Genomic DNA, 19,495 nt, shown 5'->3' with positions numbered 1-19,495 from the left:
GGTTTCCCCATCGTGCCTCTTTCAAGCAGCAGATGCAGCTAATCCACTGCTCTCAGTCACCCTGAGTGGGAGGGGAACTGGTGTGGGGGAGGCCTGGGGGAGGCCTGGGAGATGTCCTTCCTTCCTCCAGCACAACCCAAGCTTTAATTTCAACTGAAGCCCTCAGGGGTCGGTTTGGGAGCTGGCACTTTGGCACCACTGCTTTGTACAAAACCCAAACCCCACGGCTGCCACCTGCACCAAGCACAGGAGGTGGCTGAGGCCCCAAATGGCGGCTGTTTGACCTCCCTCTGCGTGAAGTACCATGTTCCTTTTCACCCCTACCTGGCAGGAGTCCCCCTGGTAGTTAGCTGGGCAAAAGCACAGCTCCACGTTGCTGGCACGGATGCCCGTGGCTGTATCTGTTGCCATCTCCAGGACCACACGGTGCAGGGACACGGATGAGGAGAGCTGGGAGAAGAGCGCCCGGATCTGCAGCTGTTCCAGGTTTGCCAGCACCATCATGAGCTCCTCTCTAGACACAGGGTTGTGCGTCTCCGTGTGCCTGAAGTTGCTCTAGTGGGAGAAGACCTGATGTTACCGGCAGGAAGCACAAGCACCTGAACATCCAAGCCCATCCTTCACTTCCCTGCTGCTGGGATGTCTCCCCTTAGCACCAATCTAACTGGTTCTTCACAGCCAGTTCTGCTGCAACAGGCAGCACCTAAAATACTGAGCTCAGAGCATTATTCCCGCTGTCTACGTGCTAGTCTTGTCCTTTCAGTACCATCTGAGCACTTGGTACACACTTGTGTGTTCAAACTCACCTCCACCAGCTGCAGCTGGCCCTCGTGTACCTCCCCTGGGGATGGGTAGGTGCCTTCCAGAAACATGATGCTCATCTGGTTTCCCTGGGAAAAGCAAGGAAGGTGTCAGTCACCGCCTCATCCAGCTCGTGCGTTAGCAGGGGGCCCCGGGGAATTTCTCCTGCACCTTCAGGATCACGTCCGGGCGGGACTCCATGGGAATGAAGACATCACCCCTCCGCGGGTCAGAGTGAAGCTCATAGCGCAGGTGCCCACCATAGGAGGAGACCTACGGGAGAGACAAATCGTGTATGTTGCTGTGAGTCCACACCGCTGAGAGGAGTCAGAGCTCTCCGTGTTCAACTGGAGTGTGAGCAATGTGTTGCACGTCAGCAGGCACGCTGCTGGCACACGTGTTGGCAGCACCAGGGATGTCCATGACTGCTGGTCCAGCTGCCACCGTGCTCTTACCTGGTCCCCGAGGTAGGAGCTGGGTGCAACCCAGTAGAGCTCTTGGTAGGCATCTGGGAGGTTCTTGAGATCAGCGCGGACGAGCTGCTCCCGCAGGCTCAGAGTCGTCGGCACTTCCTGGCGGTCGCTGCTCAACGCGCAGGTGCCCACCATAGGAGGAGACCTACGGGAGAGACAAATCGTGTATGTTGCTGTGAGTCCACACCGCTGAGAGGAGTCAGAGCTCTCCGTGTTCAACTGGAGTGTGAGCAATGTGTTGCACGTCAGCAGGCACGCTGCTGGCACACGTGTTGGCAGCACCAGGGATGTCCATGACTGCTGGTCCAGCTGCCACCGTGCTCTTACCTGGTCCCCGAGGTAGGAGCTGGGTGCAACCCAGTAGAGCTCTTGGTAGGCATCTGGGAGGTTCTTGAGATCAGCGCGGACGAGCTGCTCCCGCAGGCTCAGAGTCGTCGGCACTTCCTGGCGGTCGCTGCTCAACAAGAGCCACCCGTTCATGTCGACAAACTGGGGGGGAAGAGCAACCATGCTACAGGAAGCATTTGGGTGCTGATGCTCCAGGAGAGCAAGTCCCAGAGCAGCAGGAAGGATGGTAATGGGCCACAACCTCGCACACATCCTGATGAAGCCACTGGAAAGCTGAGCACCACCCCTGCCTCCCACCCAGCACAGTCCCCCCAGGCCATGACTTTCCACCCTCACACCCGAGACCAGGAAAAGGGGCTGAAAGTGGGAAATGGGAGACAAAGATAACCCCCCTCACAGTCTGTCTTCCAGGGGATTAGGATTAACGCAGGACAGAGACCCAAGGGCAGCTGAGAGCCAGGTCAATGAGATCTGGTGGCCCCTGGTCCCTCTCACCTCAGCTCGGTGCTTCTCAGCACTGCGGCAGCGATCAGTGGCACCGAAGCAGAAACACTTGGTGCAGCCCTTGGGGTTGCTGGCATCCAAAGAAAATGTCCCCAGGCGGCACTGGTCACACCTCGGGCCCTCCACATTTTCCTGGAAGACAAGGAAAGCTCAACAGCGTCAGCTGCTTCTCATGAGGCCCCAGCGGAGGAGAGAGACATCTGTATGAGTGATCAGAGCGCCATGATGTGATGCTGAAAGATGCTTAAGCAGTCCCTGAACAGGTTTGCTGGCACAGCATCTCTCAAACATTAAATTCGCCCGGAGAAAGCACTTGTGAGCCCTGCAGAGGGGCTGGAGCAGGCAGCTCAGGCCCACAGACGCTCTCCTCCTCCAGCCCTGCTCCCTCCTGGCACACAGACACCCCCAGCCCGAGCAGAGAGTCCAGCCAAGGAGAAAGGCACTGTGTGAAGGTGTTGAAGGACTGACCTTGCAGTGACACTGCCCCGTGACCGGGTCGCACACGCTCGCCTCGGTGCCAGCCTGGTGGCAGTCACAGCGCCGGCAGTCGGGGTAGTGGTAGTAGCCAGGGGCACAGAGGTCACACTGTCGCCCGATGATATTGGGCTTGCACCTGGATGGGACAGAAGAGCCTCGGCGTTAGAAACCTCTGCCTTGTGCTGCTGTGCCAGGAGCAGCAGCGCTTTTGGAGCTTCACCCACACTGGCACTGACACAAGGTTGGTGAGGATTTCCCCATCCTGCACCTTTGCTCCTTGCTGACGTGTCCCATCACTCCGGCAGGGACCAGGGATGGTGCTGGGACGGGGGTCCCTCACCTGCACTGCCCGCTGTCCACGTCGCAGCCGGGCTCTGTCAGCTCCTGCACGCCGGGCCGAGAGCAATTGCAGTCCTCGCAGCCGATGAGGGGGTGGCAGCCGAAGGTCTGGGGCTCACACACAACACACTCTGGCTTCAGGGTGTGGGGAGGGCAGATGCACTGCCCCGTCACTTCGTCGCAGAGACGCGTCCCGCAGTCGCAGGCTGGAAGGGGCAAGAAAAGAGGCTGGGTTTTGGGAGAGCGAGACCCAGGCAGCCCAAGGAAGAGCACGAGGCAATGGATGCAGAGCTCAACTGGGCTGTTCTCATTCAAGTGGAGCCATTAGAGGGGCTGGAAAACACAGCCGTTTCCCAAATCAGCCTCAGCCCTGCAAGAGGCAAATCAGCAAGTGCTGGGGAAGAGGAGTGGGAGATGGGACAACTCACGCCTACAGTTGGGGAAGCCCCAGTAGCCGGTGGCACAGCGGGAGCACTCTCGCCCGATGACGTTGGGCTTGCAGGGACACTGGCCGCCGAAGGGCTGGCACTGGCTGCCCCGTGCCCCTGCCTCGTGGCACCGGCAGGGCTGTGCCCCGTTGTTGTAGAAGAGGGAGAGCGAGATGGCGGAGTCGCGGCAGAACTTCGATGACGTGCTGGGGCTGCAGGGGAAGGCAGGAGGAGTCAGTGTGCTGCACACCCCCACAGCCTTCCCACCACCCCAAAATCCAGCAGGATCTCCTGCAGCAACCAGTACTGATTTAGTGGGAGCGCCGTGAGATCCCCTAAATACCCACAAGTTGGGTCATTGGATCAGGAAAGCCTTAACCAGATCCCTCCCCTGCCACGTGTGAAGGGAACAGGTTTTTGCTCCCCAAGGGCTGTGCAGGCTGTGGACAGTGGAGCAGCCACCTAAAGCCAAGGGTCTCACTTGATGTAGAAGCTGTTGACACCACAGCTGCTGATGAAATCATAGGACTTGTCCAGGGGTTCCTCCTGCAGGTACTGAGAGCTGTAGCTGTCCTCAGGCACCACAAGGACATAATCCTGCAAAGCAAGGACGAGATGGGTGAGCCAACCTCCATAGCTAACAGAACAAAACACACAAAGTGCCCAAGTATTGGAAAGACCAGAGATCACTCTCTGTTGATGTTTGTCCATCAGGTTAAGTCTGATCTAATGCTCCCCAAATTCACTGGAGAAAAAAAAAGGCAGACTACCCCAAAAGGGCAGCACTGGCTGTGCTTCAGCTGTCACTGTCATCTTAAACATCTAGATAAGAAGGCATCTGGGTTCCAGTTCTGTCTTTCAGCCATTTATTCAAATTTTGGTCCATCTTCTAGTTCTGTTCCCTGAGAATAACAAGTGCTACCTGCTCCCATAATGAGACCTGCCTGGACAACACTATAAAATATTGCTGGGGCAGGCATAAGGCTTATTCTGGATTATCACAAGCCACCCATGCAAAGCAACAGCTTCAGTTTCTGCCTTGTTTTGGTTTCAAAACTACACAGTGAAGGACAACTGTCATATACAGATGCAAGTCCTGCCCTTAATTCTTCACCTCGAAGGCTGCAGATTGCAACTTTCTAGGGTAGTTCAGAAACCAAGTGATGGTGGGAAACATTCCTGCGGTCAGACAGTGACAGAAGTCCTCAAGGACAAACTCCAGCCCCTCTTGAGCCGTGTGGCTGGAGCCTGGTCCAGCATTGCCCAGGAGCTTCCCAGGGAGACACTCACCAGCCACAGCTGCTTGCCCTCTGGCACTCGAACAACCACAGTCAGATCGTTATCGGTAACATCCAGGACAATCTGGTCCTCAGAAACCACCAGGCTGCGGCACCCGTAGCCATGTGGGCAGAAAGTGGCAGTGGTCTGACCTGAAAAGACAACAAACCTATTGGTTCCCACATTTGGAACAGATAAGTCAGTTTTGCTTAATCTTTACACTCCTCAGTGAGCCCACACTTATTTTCTGGCACCCACTCCAAGGCTTCTACCTACGAGCAAGAGCTTCCCCCAGGTCCCTGCTCATCTCACCTTGCCAGATGCGCCCACCGTTGATCAGCACCTCCACGGGGAAGGCGGGATGGTTGGGCTGGTAGTAGTGCAGGATGAACGCGTAGCGCCCCAGGGTCTGGATCCGACTGTTGAACACAACAGCAGCCTGGCCCGAAATAGGGGAACAAAGAGGCAAAAAACCATATCTTACCCCTGTACTCACAACTGGGGTACTTTTTTTATTATTGCACAAATTGTGCTCTTGTTGCACAACTGTCAGGTCTTGAGACTTTTGGTGAATCACCCCCCCCATGTCTCCACGCTCCCCCCTCTAACGGTGCCACCCGCAAAGCTTTTCCTGGGAACCCAGAGAACCAAGCAGGGTTGGATGGAGCTAAGGCAGGAGAGCCCAGGGGAATTACAAGTTCAGGGACAAGTTTAAAGTCCAGATTAATTCTGAAAATGCTGATTGCAAAATTGCTAATTTGCTAATTGCTAAAGCTACTTGACAGAGAAGGAAAGCTTCTCCGTGCCCCAGGTGTCCAGTGCCACAGCACCAACAAACCACACCACTACCTGTGCAAAATTGCTAATTTGCTAATTGCTAAAGCTACTTGACAGAGAAGGAAAGCTTCTCCATGCCCCAGGTGTCCAGTGTCACAGCACCAGCAAACCACACCACTACCTGCGATTAATTCTGAAAATGCTGATTGCAAAATTGCTAATTTGCTAATTGCTAAAGCTACTTGACAGAGAAGGAAAGCTTCTCCGTGCCCCAGGTGTCCAGTGCCACAGCACCAACAAACCACACCACTACCTGTGGTGGCTGCAGGAGGATGAGCTCTGCAGTGGGGTCCATCACCGTGGGAGGCCGAGGGGCAGGGTCCACCGGGACCCCCGTTGGAGCCACATGAACAGCCTGAGCCAGGGGGACGTCAGGGGCGATGGGCAGAGCCTGGCCTCCCTCCAGAATGATCGACTGAGAAAGCTTCAGGAACCTCGAGGGAACACAGGAGCTGCTGCAAAACAAGGAGAAAATGGGATTAAAGATCTGCAACAAGGGAAGGGAGAGGCTACGGGGGTCCTGTAACACCCAGCAGATCACAAAGTGTGCCCACTGGGGGAGAACTTTCTACCAGGACCTATGGGGCTCTGGGACATGAGCTCTGCAGGAAAAACAGGAACCTTCCACAGGCCAATTCCTGTGCAAATATTTATTCAAAGTGGTATCAAAAATTCAGATACAGCAAGTGTTTCTTGCCGTATGTGAACACACACAGAAAAGCCTGCTCAGGACAACACCTGAGTGTCTGCCACGGGAGGCCGTGTGGTGTTCAGATAAAGGACCAGCAGCCTGACTTCCAGCCCTCACTCCCTGGCTGCCCGCTTGGTGGACATGGGCAAGGCGTTTCACCTCAGCCACACATTTCTTTCTACTGTGTCAAGAACTGAAAAGGCTCCAAACCTGAGGGAAGTGAGGGAAGCAACTGCTTTTGGAAACAGCCATGCTCATGCTAAAACCCGAATGACCTTTTGGAAACAGCCATGCTCATGCTAAAACCCTGAGGGACCCGAGCCTCTTACCTGTTGGATGAGAACGTGCCATGGACGCTGATGCAATGTACCTTTGGCTGGATGAACTCCATGGTGAACTGCGCAGCAGGTATGAGATACACTTTGTGCTGCCACACGTGAAAGAGAGAAAGACACCCAGTTATGTGACAGCCTCTGCCACTGGGAGCCCACAGCAGCTTTTGTGCCCACCCTCAGGCTGGCCACACTTATCAGACACCTCAGGTAATGTGTGGCAGGTCACACCTCTGTTTATTGCCCCTTCTTCCTTGGCACAAGCCCTAAGGCGTTTAGGACTCCCATATATTTATGGGATTCTTCTGTTCTTAGCTAAACAACTGCGAATGCCTTCAAGGTAAAATAGGAAGAAACTCCCAACTCCCACAGAGCTCCCTCTGCAAAGAGCAGCTGCTTCTCCTCATCTTCTCCAAAATCCTAGTCTCATGATCTACTTCAAAACACACCGCTGACCACGCTCTCCACCTTGGACTGCTCAGGACATTGATTAAGATCTAGTATCCAGGCCAAACAGGACTAGGAAACAGGAAACTTCCACAGGTTGGGTATTGCTCCTGCCTCTCCTGCTTGCAGCCTGCCAACAGGGAGCCTCACCAGGAAGAAGTCAGCCAGATCAGAGGTGAACTGAATGGTGGCCTCTGAGGTAAGTTCAAAAGTTGCCATGCGGCTCTGGGAATCCACAGCAATCCCACGACACAGGAAACTGTAAGAGAAACACAGATTTTGAAGCCAGCCTTGGGCAGGGTCATGACCCATTTCTTGTCGTGACCACTACATGTCCTGAAGGTATTTACACAAAGTCCCTGTAAATATTCTGATGCCTGTTCTGGCAAGTCATAAGAGTGAAGTTTCCCAAGGACATCCCAGACATTCGTTTCCTATTGTAAAGGTTGGAGTCTGAAGTCAGACACTTCTACAATAAGGGACAGGGTTTGAGTTTGACCTGCACCAACAGCTTCAATAAACCTGCCTGAAAGCCATTCCCTAAATTGCAGCATCTACCAATCTACCCAGCTGCAAACAGGAGTAACAGATTATCTCCTGGCAGAGGCATTAGAGGGCTACACTGGCCCAGGTATGTATTTCCCAGGGACAGCTAATCACAGGAATCCACGTCCAGCTAGAATGGGTTTGGACACCCACAGCTTAGACGTACAAAGCTGAGGTGTTGCTTTGTTCATGCGATGAAGCAGAAAAAGCTCAAGTGGGGAGGGCTCTGTCCTTGCCGTGTCAGAGGAGGACCCAACCCTTTCTCCATCTCGGAGAAGACCATACCTGTAGACACAGGGGTAGAAGATGAACGTGCCCTGCTGCATGGCCAAGTGTGGGGAGCTCACAGCGATGCCCACTGTCTGCAGAGCGTTGGTGTTGGCGTACTCCACCACCAGCACGTATCTCCCAGGCTGGGGAACAGGCAGGGACAGCTGGACTTCCACCTGGAGGACAGAGAGGGAGATGACTGAGCAGGGGGCTCCTGTCCCACTCCCCATAGTGAGTCCATGCAGGACGCCTGTGCTACAAACCAGCCCCCTCTGCAGCTGAGGGGACAGCAGGCCAACTCTTACCACGTACCACGCGTGTCCTTGCAAGCCCTGTGCATGCGAGACACGGTTTTTGGGTGCCTTGAACAACAGGGCAGGCAAGCACACAGCTGGGAGACTGGGGGGGCAACGATGGGGTGTAGGGGGGTGAAAAGCCCTTTGGTAGCCTGCCCGGGGGGCGGTGGGAGCAGAGGGGTGAGTATGGCAGTGCCACACGAGGGATGAAGCAGAGGTGGCACTCACGTCGCTGCCGCTGCACGTGGCCATCCGAGGGTGGGAGGGGGTGAGCTGCTCGGTGGGACACACTCTGGGCAACCGGTTGTCCAGCCGACACACCGCCTCCACCCCTGGCGCCGCAGGGAAGCCCTCCACAGACAGGTACTTATACAGGAGGCAGCTAAAAGCATGAAGAAAACAAAAATAATAATTGCAAAGTATGGGTGTTACACCATGATTCTGAGAGTCAAGAGCACCCAGGCGGCCCGATCCCAGCACAATTTGGAAAAGGCTTTGGTACAACACGAGGGTTCCACTGTCCAAAGGAGTGTGTAAAGCAAATGATTGTGTACTAGTGAGGGCAGTAACACAAAGAAGCTTCTCCCCTCACAATGTGCCTTATCCTGGGGGCCACTGCTACAGTGGAGGGGACAATGGGTGTCCAAAGCTCTACCAGCCTCCTGGCCAACATGGACAGAGAGGTCCTGGCAGAGCAAGCAGAGGCACTGAGATGCTCTAAGCACTACCAGACTCTGCTCATTCAGACAGACTGTGCCATGGATGAGGAGATCTATGTCTCCACAGAGGTTCAGCATGACAAAGTGCTCCATTAAGCAGTTTTCCTGCATCCAGACCCTCTCAGAGTGTGGACTGTATGTATTTCTTAACCCCAGGACAAGAGGAGCTGAGTAGGTCCCACACAGCACAAAGATGTGGAGAATCCTTACTTCTGGGTGGCTTGTTCGGGGGCTGGTTGGTAGGTACATGGCTCTGTCACCTTCAGCTGCAATATTGGAGCTTCATAGTACGAGCAGGAGATCTATGTCTCCACAGAGGTTCAGCAGGCTTTATCAACCATGACAAAGTGCTCCATTAAGCAGTTTTCCTGCATCCAGACCCTCTCAGAGTGTGGACTGTATGTATTTCTTAACCCCAGGACAAGAGGAGCTGAGTAGGTCCCACACAGCACAAAGATGTGGAGAATCCTTACTTCTGGGTGGCTTGTTCGGGGGCTGGTTGGTAGGTACATGGCTCTGTCACCTTCAGCTGCAATATTGGAGCTTCATAGTACGAGCTGGGCAGCAAAACTAGATAGTCCTAGGAGCAGAGATGGGAGAGATGGTTATGTTTGGGACACTTGCCCCTGGGGGCTGCTGAAGCCCCCTGTGGTGGATGGAGAACGAGGGGCTGGTCCTTACCAGCAGCACACCCTCTGCTTCCACAACCAGAGACCAGGTGTTGGGGTTGAGTACGAAGGGCTCCCCAAAGCTGTTCTGGGGGACGGTGACAAAAGCTGGCTCCGTGCTGGGAGCAAAGACAATCTGCTTGGTCTGTTCTGTACCTGGAGCGGGAGGGATAAGAGGCTGTGAAGGGACTGGGATGGGAAACCAGGGGCTGTAAATAGGAGGCTACGCCGAGGGAAGCAGCCCTGCAGCGCAGCAGGGAGCCCCGGGCTCCTGCTCTCTCGGCGCTGCTGTAGCAGATGCACCACAATCCCACACTCTCCCGCAAGAGAAACATCCACTCTGAAACTGACCAGTTGCTTAGTGGGAGAGAAAAAACAATAATAAATCACTGCAATCCTTAATGCTAATCCACAGCCCTCAGTGTGCTCTGCATCCCCGGACTGCAAAGCATGCAGTTTTGCACACCAAGGAGCGTTTTGCCAGCTAGAGAAGGAAGGAACTCGTCTGTGAAGAATTTATTCTGAGACAGACAAAAAGAACTGCCCAGATACGTTCTTCCTTAGGGATATTGTGACCCCAGCTCCACAGGTGAGATACCTGTATCCCGACAAACTCTCACACCCCCAGGCTGTGCTCCTGTCTTTCTTGCTGGCCACAGACTCTGCACCTGAGATTTAGACATTCATTTTAATTAACAGGACAGAACGGGTTTAAGGCCTGATCCTGCTGCTGTTGAACGGCTCCTTGGCTCAGCTCACACCGTCCTGTCACCTTTGAATTCCTTCACTTTGGATGCAGTAAGGGGACAGCACCTGGAAGCAGAGTGTCTGCCTGTCTGGCAGGCTGAGGAGCACTTTGAAGAGCACGTGTGGGAGGGATTCACCGCGTGTGGCTGCAGGTGAGATGAAGATGGAAGTGGGGAACACGGCACGCTGACTGTCCTTGTGTGGTACATGGACATCAAGGCATAATGCAGAGGGCCAGAAGCTAAAGCAAAAGGGCTTGTGCTACTGCTGGGATGGGTCAGCCCCTTCCCACGCGTGGGACATGCTCTGTGACACCCCGGCACCAGCTGGGGCTGAGCCCTGGCCTTCTCAGAGAGGAAACAGAGGTGTGGATGCAAGGAATGAAGAGATTTCCCTGAGCAGGCAACGGGGAAGATTTCTTGACAAGCTGAAGTTTCACATCCCTTTGAGATGACACACAACTCAAACTGAGATGGCTTCTGGAGGTGGGGTGGGAGAGAAAGGGTCTGCAAATCATATACTCGGAAAAGGCTTCCCCTTTTGCATGTCACATCTTCCAACTTATCTTCTTTCCAGGCTGCTTGTCCTTTCCCATGTGAAGCTGCCACCCAGGCAGAAGGCACCCCTTCCTACCAAGGAAGCTGTGCTCCCGGATCCCATCGCTGGTACATCAGTCTGGCAGCTTGTCTTCAGCACTAGAAAAATCATGTTGCTTCTGAGCAAGGAGGGAAGCACATTCTAAGGCAAATGAGCTCTGCTGCTGGGTCGATTAAATACTTCCTGAGCTTTGGTGGGATCCTAAAGCGTGAGCACGGCTCACGCTCCTCTTGTCTTTCTGCTGCTTAACACTACTGGCCTTAAAAATAACCAGCTATATTTCTTCTCAAAAAAAAAAGTAGAAGAATAATATCTTGGCGTTTCTATCTCGCATATCTCATCAAAGGTAAAACACCTTCCATGTCAATTCAAGACAGAGGAGAGGACTTCACATGCTGATAAATTAGGTAGTTGGTGTTGTCAGTGTTGTGCTGGGCACAATTGGTCTGGAAGAAGAGCTTCAGCAGGATGATGGGGCTGTAGCATCTGAAGGGGTAAAATCAATCAGCCAACCACTCCCTAGGGCACTCGCATGGCCTCAGGGCTGTCCCCAAGCAGTCTGGCTTGTATTGATTCCCAGAATATTTGTTGTCCAGCTCTCTAGGCTTGTTCAGCCATCTTTTGGTGGCTCTTCTTGTCCTCCAGCAGCTCACAGCTTGATAAGAAGACGTTGGACCAGAGTGCAATGCCTGTATAACATGTGCAATTCCACGCCACTTCCAAACCCAGGGCTGGGGGGCAGCTCGCTGCTGCTTTGTGAAATAAGGGGGGCTGCAAACTCAAACCTTTCAATTGGAAGAGCAGGACTAATGGGATAAAGCCATATGGAAGCGTCTTCTGGAAAGGATGATGCAGAAGGCTGCCTGGGATGGGGAGGAGGTGGCGATGGTGCAGGGGAGCAGAGCGGTCTGGGGTCCTTACCTCTCCTTCGTGGCTGATAAGCTGTAATTTTGCCATACACAGTGGCCCCTCCTGAATTAATATACCTCAGGATGACATGGAACAGATAGAGCTCTGCCTCCTTCACGTCTACAGTGACTCTGATTTTATTCTGCAAAAAGCAAAAAAGCACACGGGGCACATGTCACTGGGGGGGAGCAGCTCCTGGTGGCTCACCCGCCTGCCTACCTGCCTGCCTACCTGCCTGCTTGCCTCTTCCCCCTCCCTCGACACCCCCTGGCTCGGCTCTGGCCGGCCACCTGAGACGGATGGGCACACCTGAGATGGGCACACCTGGGGCAGGAGAAGGGGCAGAGGAGCAGTGTCGCAGCGTGGGACGCTCTGAGTTAAGTCTAAAAGCGAAAAATGCACTTACAGTTGCCACAAACATTAAACTTTCCTTCCTCAACGACCGAGACCCTCCCTTCCACACTGGCGGGCCCCCGGCTGACGTAGCGGAAGACGAGGCGGAAGAGGTCGGGGGAGGTCACATTGAGAGTCACCACTACCTTGGGCTGGTGGGAGAGAGAAAGGGGAGAGAAGCAGAGCACACCTTCAATTACCTCCACCGCCCACAGCTACCAGCCCAAGCGCAGCCGCTCGGCTCACTGCTCCCAAAGCCACATGCCACAGCGCAAGGAGGACACAAGCACTGGCCCTACAACACTGGCCCTACTGCACAGTCACAGCACGGGTCCCTTCTGGGGCCAACCTGCCTGTGGGAAGGGGATGGAAAGGCTCTCCCCACATCTGGAAGATGCTCTGGCCCAGCAGGGCGGCTCGGCTATCCCTGGGGCAGATCCATGCCAGAAGGAAGATTTTAAGAAGTTCATGCTTTTGTTATTGGCATGTTGTTTTGGGGCTTTGTGCTGTAACCAGCCAGTGGGTACCAAACACTGAAGCACCTGCCCTTGTGTTTACGGGGCCCAGATGCCCTCAGAGGAGGCTGCAAATGGAGCTGGTGCCTCGTCCTCGGGAGCCTGCAACGCTAAGGACTGGTGGGACTAAGGGAACATGTGCCCTTGATGGGTGCTTCAGGCCTCTCCCTGCCTGGACCATGTTCAGGAAGACCTCAGTTAAGCAGATGCTTAGGTCAAATCCATTTGAAAGAGATCTAAGCATGTGCTTTAACACCCTCCTGCCTACAGGGCAAAGCTGGGGTCTGCCAAGGGGGACTCCTAATGAGGATTCTGTGCTCCTGACAGCTCCAGTTACAAACCACCGTGCCACTGGAGAGCAAACTGGAAGGATCTTGCAGACAGCAAACTACAGGTGAGACCTGCCAGCAGAAATCCATGTGCTATCCCTTCTGTCAAGGCCTATTTCTACCTCAGATACCAACACTGGATGCAAAACAAAAGCCATGAAGTTGAGCGTGAGCTCCATCCCTAAGCTCTAGGGCTGGGATTTTCTCAAGGGAGCCTACAGAAGTTTGCTGCTGAGCTCCTGCATACAAATGCAATGGGAAATGACTAACGCATTAAGCTCTTCTGTTATTTCACCTAAGCATGACCAAAGTGAAGAAGACTGAAGGTACACACAGCAGAGTAGGGAACATCTTACACGGGACAAGACTGTCAGAGATCACTGCCCTGCATCCCGTCCCCAAACACACACACAGAGGCGACACTTCCGCAGGGGCCATGCAGAAGAATCCACCAAGGAGGAAAAAAAAAGGTCAACAGATGGAATAGCTTCACTTACAGGGCTTAGACAACTCCAGGTTAGTGCAAACCATCGTTACAGCAAACCATCTAACAGCAAGAGCGGAGGCAGAACGGTAACAAGAGGTCCAAGCTGAACATGGCAGCTAAGGAGCTAGTTTATTTTTGGAAAAGGGAGGGAAGGTTATGCAGAGTTACAGGAAAGAGCAGAGTCAAATGAAAGAGCCGCAAGAAAACCCAGAGACAGTTTATAGACATCCCTGTAAGTAACCACCAAGCTACCACCTTTGTCTCACCGGATTGGGATGTCAGGGGAATCCCAATTTAGGATCTTTCCCCTCATCAGTCTATGCCGTCCCCGGCCCTACAGGAAGTATCTGTGCAAACAGGCTATATATACCCTCTGCTGTTTATGTTGGCCATCGTGTGCCTTGGGGGGTCACTGGGAGTGAAAGATGTGTGCCAAAAGCACGTCAGTCCTCCACCGGCCGCATCCTCCCCAGGGGGAGCTGGGCTGGGACGGAGACACCAGGCGTACCTGGATGGAGGACATCTGTGCGTATCCTCGCCAGCTGAAGCCCTCAAACTCCAGGGGGTTGTAGCCGAAGCGCACAGCCCGGCCGGCCGGCGTGGTGCCTTCCTCCAGCTCGAACTTCAAGTGGTGAAGATCAGGGAAATAATGGTCCTGTGCGGGTCTGGGGGAAGAGAGGGAGCACTGTCACCTGCCGGGCTATCCGGAGGGAAGGGCAAGAGGACACCTTGCCAGGCATGTGGCAGACATGGCAGCGGCCCAGAAGGTGAGGTCCCCATCCTTGCGTGGCCAAGGACACCCCTTCCCAAGGGAGCGAACAGGAGGTAAAGCACCCCGAGGTGTGTCTCCCGTTGGCAGCTTACTGGGTGCAGGTGGGACCTCGTGTGCTCTGCCGGCAGCGACAAGCTCCGCTCCGCTCCTCGCAGGACGGCCCCAGCGACCCGCCGACGTCGCACTGGCAGCCTGCGGGCAGGAAGCGCCTGTTTACATTCCCGCCGCGCTAACGAGGCTCCTGGTCACTAATCAAAGGCGGGCCCCGGCGGGGCGGGGAGGCCGGGGACACTATTTTTATTCCATTGTATCCGTTTTCATATTGGCCCCAGCCCCACTTGGATCGGCTCCTCTTCCACCTCAGCGCGGAGCTATTTCCAGGCGGCTGCAGGAGGAAGAAGGCCTGCACAGGCTCAGCCGCAGCCCCGCCGCCAGCAGCCGCCTCGCTCCCTCTTCCCGGCCCTGCCAGGACCATGTGGGACTGGCTGAGAGTGGCTGGATCTCCTCCTTTCCCTCTTCCCATGGCCACGATGGAGAGCAGCCAACCCTACACGTCCATGCCCACCTGCTCCCAACAGAAGGAAGGGGTAGAGCTGCAAGGACATGGCCAATGGTTAAAACACAATGGTTTCTGGCACCCAAAGGGGGACCTTTCCTGGCCTTTCATTCTCCTATCTGATGAGACCTGTGCCCAACAGTACCACAACCACGAACTCAGGTCTCCAGATCCACAGCAAGACCCAACCCCCTCTCTGGGCCATGGTATGATCAAAAGCAAGAGGTGAAACACCTCCTGCCCCTTCTGTCCGAGGCCAACAGTCAGTTGGTAAATGTGGAGCTGCTTGTCCTCCCTCTCCTCCACCCCACACATCACAAAGGGGGCTCACCTTGGCAGCCAAAGTAATTTGCGTTCTCCATGTTGAAGTAGCCATCCTTGCACGTTGAGCAGAACTGGCCGCAGATGTTGGGTTTGCAGAAACACTGCCCGTCACCCTAGGAGAGAGCAGACATGGAAGCTCCTTCCCTCCCATCGCTTGTCCCGGCTAAGCCGTTTCTCAAGTTATTTGGGTCCCAGTCTGAGACAGCAGAGAAGCATTTTGAGTTTCATGCTCTACATTGCTTCCTGCGCGTGGGTGGGCCAGATAAGTTATATTATCCAACAACGCAGGCAAACAAAAATCCAGGCATCCTGGGCCAGAAATATTTAGGTGCCTAATTTATGACAGGTCATAATCCTACGTTCTCAAGCGAACCCAGGTTGTGGTGCAACCTCTGAGAGCTCAGTGTCAGGACAGGCCTCTCCAGCAGCTGCTGGGAGAGACAGAGCTGAAATGCTCCCAACACAGGACACACTCGGAGGTGCCTGGAGGCAGAGAGGAGCAAACCCACCTGCTGGCACTCTGCAATTCCACTGATGGTGCCCTTGGTATCACACTTGCAGCCTGGAGAGAGGGAGATGAACAAGAAAACCAGAAGATCAATCAGCCCCTGAGAAGCAGCCTGATGGGGGATGGTCCCCATCACACCAGAGAACACCAGCTGGGATAAGAGCACTGGGAACTGGGCAAGTAGAGGGTAGCACTGCACAAGGGCTCTCCTTTTATTTTGGACAGTTAGTGTTGAGGACACAACTACCAAAGACTTTTGTCTTTTCTGCACATTCGGCCATTAACAATTAAGCGTGCAGTCTGCAGGGAGGGCCGAGAACGACATCTCTCCTTTTATTTTGGACAGTTAGTGTTGAGGACACAACTACCAAAGACTTTTGTCTTTTCTGCACATTCGGCCATTAACAATTAAGTGTGCAGTCTGCAGGGGGGGCTGAGAACGACACAACTCATTGCAGGAGTCCTGTGTTTCACCCCAAGCAAAAAGCTTCGGGCTCCAGCCTTTCCCCTCTCCAAGGAGGGGTGCGTCACCCAGACCACTCCAGCCCTGACATGTCACTTCAGGGTGAAGAAGGAAGGAAGGAAGGGTGTCACTGTCACCCAGCAGTGATGGCACCCGAGATCTTGGGTTTGGGTCTTACCCCACTACAGAACGGAAGGGACTTTTTGGGGCCATGCAAATGCCATTTCCTTACTCGTGCAGCCGTAGGGGTTCTCCGGAGTCAGGTTCCAGTACAAGGGCTTGCATCTGTCACAAGCTGGGCCTTCAACGTACGCCCGACACGCGCAGGAGCCCTGGGGAGTGGTCCCCGCTGGCTTGGGTTTGGGTCTTACCCCACTACAGAACGGAAGGGACTTTTTGGGGCCATGCAAATGCCATTTCCTTACTTGTGCAGCCGTAGGGGTTCTCCGGAGTCAGGTTCCAGTACAAGGGCTTGCATCTGTCACAAGCTGGGCCTTCAACATATGCCCGACACGCACAGGAGCCCTGGGGAGAGAGAAGGGCAGGTGAGAACTGGCAGCGTTGGTGGCTGAATGTGGGGTGTGTTACTCTGGTAACGGCGGCTTTCGGGATGTGCTTACAGAAGGATTTGCCCCAAAATGAGTAAGAGGGATCACACAGGAATGACCTGCAGGGAGTGGTGGGTTCGTTTGATACTCACCGGGGCGAGTGAGGGATCTGCAGTCACCAACCCTGCTGGGTTACAGGAGCCCACTGGAGGAGAGAAGCACAAGGCGGTGATTATATGAACAGAGAGCTCACCCTTCCCTGTTCCCAAAAGGGGGTGTTTTTTCCTTACAAAGCTCATGGGGGCCGGCTTTCGGGATGTGCTTACAGAAGGATTTGCCCCAAAATGAGTAAGAGGGATCACACAGGAATGACCTGCAGGGAGTGGTGGGTTCGTTTGATACTCACCGGGGCGAGTGAGGGATCTGCAGTCACCAACCCTGCTGGGTTACAGGAGCCCACTGGAGGAGAGAAGCACAAGGCGGTGATTATATGAACAGAGAGCTCACCCTTCCCTGTTCCCAAAGGTGGGTATTTCTTCCTTACAAAGCTCCTGGGGGATGACAAACCCATTCCAACCCAACCTATTCTACGATTTACCAGCACCACAGTGCTGTGTCCCAAGACACCCATGTGTCCCCCATCAGGGAGGAGCGGGACGGTACCTTCGCAGTGGGGAAATCCGTAGGCGCCCGGCAGGCAGCTGTCGCAGCGCAGCCCCGTCACGCCGGGCCGGCAGCTGCACTGCCCTGTCTCCTGGTCGCAGGTGCTGTGCAGGGAGCCCTCCCGGGAGCACTGGCACGCTGCAAGAGAGGGGATAAGCCACTGCTGGAGCCGCAGGGCACAGCGACGCCTGCGTTCGCTCACGGCCTCCCACCACCCACCGCATTTGTCCGCCTGACCTTCACCGGCATCAAAGCAGCCACAAACACGGGTTATAAATAACATACACGCTCACCAACCCAACCTATTCTACGATTTACCAGCATCACAGCGCTGTGTCCCAAGACACTGGCATTCCCCCCATCAGGGAGGAGCGGGACGGTACCTTCGCAGTGGGGAAATCCGTAGGCGCCCGGCAGGCAGCTGTCGCAGCGCAGCCCCGTCACGCCGGGCCGGCAGCTGCACTGCCCTGTCTCCTGGTCGCAGGTGCTGTGCAGGGAGCCCTCCCGGGAGCACTGGCACGCTGCAAGAGAGGGGATAAGCCACTGCTGGAGCCGCAGGGCACAGCGACGCCTGCGTTCGCTCACGGCCTCCCACCACCCACCGCATTTGTCCGCCTGACCTTCACCGGCATCAAAGCAGCCACAAACACGGGTTATAAATAACATACACGCTCATTCTTTGCTTTTGGTTAAAAATATGCCATTTTTTAAGGCAAACAATAGAAGCTGCACTGTTTATCACACCTATTCAATATACATTTATGTGTATTTCGGGACAGGGAGAGGAGTTTTGTTTATGGAAAAGGGGAATGGGTGATCTCATCCCCCAAAAGGTCAGCAACCAGTGACAGATAAGACCCTATTTGCACCCAAACACCCAAGAGCCATCCCTTGGGTGGCCATCAGGGTGCCTTGTGGCCGTTGTGTGTGAGCAGCAGCCCCACACACAGCCATGGCCCTGCCGGCAGTGGGGGGCAAGGGCAGGACAACAGCTCTGGGGCATCCTGTGAGCATGGGCAGACCCTCCTGCCCTATCACATGAAAGGTCAGCAGCTGCCCAGGAGCTGCTCATGTCCTCCTTGCCCAGCCAGCATTCCTCAAATCCCTGCCAAAGGGGACGTTTTGGGCTGACAACCCCCCAGACTCCCTTACATTGTTCGTAAAACAACAGATTTAAAAAATAATAATAATATAGTAATAATCAGGTTCTCCTCATTTTTCCTTGCCGTGACTCCTCTACAGCTCTGCGAATAATCAGGTTCTCCTCATTTTTCCTTGCCTACAGCTCTGCAATTTGGACACTGCTTTAGGAGACAAAAAAAATAAAATAGAAAAAATAAATAGTGACTACTGGACTCCTGTGAGACCATTTCATCTCTGTCTCCAGCCTCTTCAAAGGCATATTGCCGGCATCAGCATTTGGAGCAGCGCGCTGCCAGCTGGCCGCGGCTCAGACCTCTACATTTAGTGTGGTGCAAGAGGGTGATGATGCTCTTTTGTTGCTTCAGGGAAATTGTATCACAGATTATTTTTTAATGAGCAGTAAATTCTTGCTGGGAGACAGAAGAGTACATCTGGCTTCCAGTCGGGCTGCCGGCAGGGAGTGAGACGGGGACACGCTGCCCAGAGCCGGGGAGAGCTATTCAGAGTATCTGGGGCCATGGGCATCGCTCAGCCCTGGCACCCGCAGCCCTGCAGCGCCCAGGGAAGTGGGTGCAAAGCTCTCACCGTGCCAGCAGACACCCTGAATTTGGGGCGGACGTGAAACCCCAAATCCTGATTGTTCACCCTGTTGTACAACCACACTCCTGTCAGTTTCAGCACTGCTCCTCCTGTGCATCAGCATGGACCAAGGTGGAGTGAGCCCCAAAGAGCCTGGATGTGTCTTGGGAGCCAGGTCTGAGCATCTCACGGCACCAGGGAACAATCTGAACGTGCATTTTGAGACTTGGAGCCCAGCTCTCCCTGGCTGCAGGCACCCCAGGCTGAGGCCAGATGCAATTCAGCGCATCTTTTACATGCATCTGCTCATAGCTCTTCCAGAGAGAGCGAGCCCGAACCACGGCTGCTCCCCGGGCCACGCTCTGTAGGTCTGTTTCTTAATGGATTGTGTCCCAGTCTAGATTCAAAGGCCTGATGGCCAGACTGGGCTTTATTTCCAAACCGAGCAGGCAGACCCAAGCTCCTGCTGTTAGTGGCAGTGAATGAACGGGGAGAGACAAACCACATG

At 54.5% G+C, this 19,495-nt stretch overlaps 1 protein-coding gene across 1 annotated transcript in view; it reads right to left on the bottom strand.

Annotated features, from left to right (window-relative positions):
- Window positions 1–19,495, bottom strand: part of LAMA5 (laminin subunit alpha 5) — a 103,818-nt gene that overhangs the window by 17,815 nt on the left and 66,508 nt on the right. The window contains exons 15-41 of the mRNA XM_014956075.1: window positions 17,649–17,786; window positions 17,015–17,061; window positions 16,287–16,407; window positions 15,593–15,645; window positions 15,091–15,196; window positions 14,296–14,395; window positions 13,940–14,096; window positions 12,114–12,252; window positions 9,468–9,610; window positions 9,260–9,366; window positions 8,296–8,449; window positions 7,787–7,947; window positions 7,106–7,214; window positions 6,506–6,603; window positions 5,739–5,940; window positions 4,961–5,087; window positions 4,661–4,800; window positions 3,852–3,967; window positions 3,371–3,582; window positions 2,944–3,148; window positions 2,595–2,739; window positions 2,118–2,258; window positions 1,653–1,763; window positions 1,257–1,319; window positions 973–1,074; window positions 807–890; window positions 325–555 (exon numbers count right to left, since the gene is read on the bottom strand). Of these exons, the coding sequence (XP_014811561.1) occupies window positions 325–555; window positions 807–890; window positions 973–1,074; window positions 1,257–1,319; window positions 1,653–1,763; window positions 2,118–2,258; window positions 2,595–2,739; window positions 2,944–3,148; window positions 3,371–3,582; window positions 3,852–3,967; window positions 4,661–4,800; window positions 4,961–5,087; window positions 5,739–5,940; window positions 6,506–6,603; window positions 7,106–7,214; window positions 7,787–7,947; window positions 8,296–8,449; window positions 9,260–9,366; window positions 9,468–9,610; window positions 12,114–12,252; window positions 13,940–14,096; window positions 14,296–14,395; window positions 15,091–15,196; window positions 15,593–15,645; window positions 16,287–16,407; window positions 17,015–17,061; window positions 17,649–17,786 (3,512 nt within the window). The remainder of the gene's footprint in view (window positions 1–324; window positions 556–806; window positions 891–972; window positions 1,075–1,256; window positions 1,320–1,652; window positions 1,764–2,117; window positions 2,259–2,594; window positions 2,740–2,943; window positions 3,149–3,370; window positions 3,583–3,851; window positions 3,968–4,660; window positions 4,801–4,960; window positions 5,088–5,738; window positions 5,941–6,505; window positions 6,604–7,105; window positions 7,215–7,786; window positions 7,948–8,295; window positions 8,450–9,259; window positions 9,367–9,467; window positions 9,611–12,113; window positions 12,253–13,939; window positions 14,097–14,295; window positions 14,396–15,090; window positions 15,197–15,592; window positions 15,646–16,286; window positions 16,408–17,014; window positions 17,062–17,648; window positions 17,787–19,495) is intronic.

Source organism: Calidris pugnax, unplaced genomic scaffold (assembly GCF_001431845.1).
Source record: "Calidris pugnax isolate Ruff unplaced genomic scaffold, ASM143184v1 scaffold50, whole genome shotgun sequence".
NCBI classification, from domain to species: domain Eukaryota; kingdom Metazoa; phylum Chordata; class Aves; order Charadriiformes; family Scolopacidae; genus Calidris; species Calidris pugnax.
Note: the sequence above shows the minus strand (reverse complement) of the source record. Positions and strands in the feature narration are given on the sequence as shown.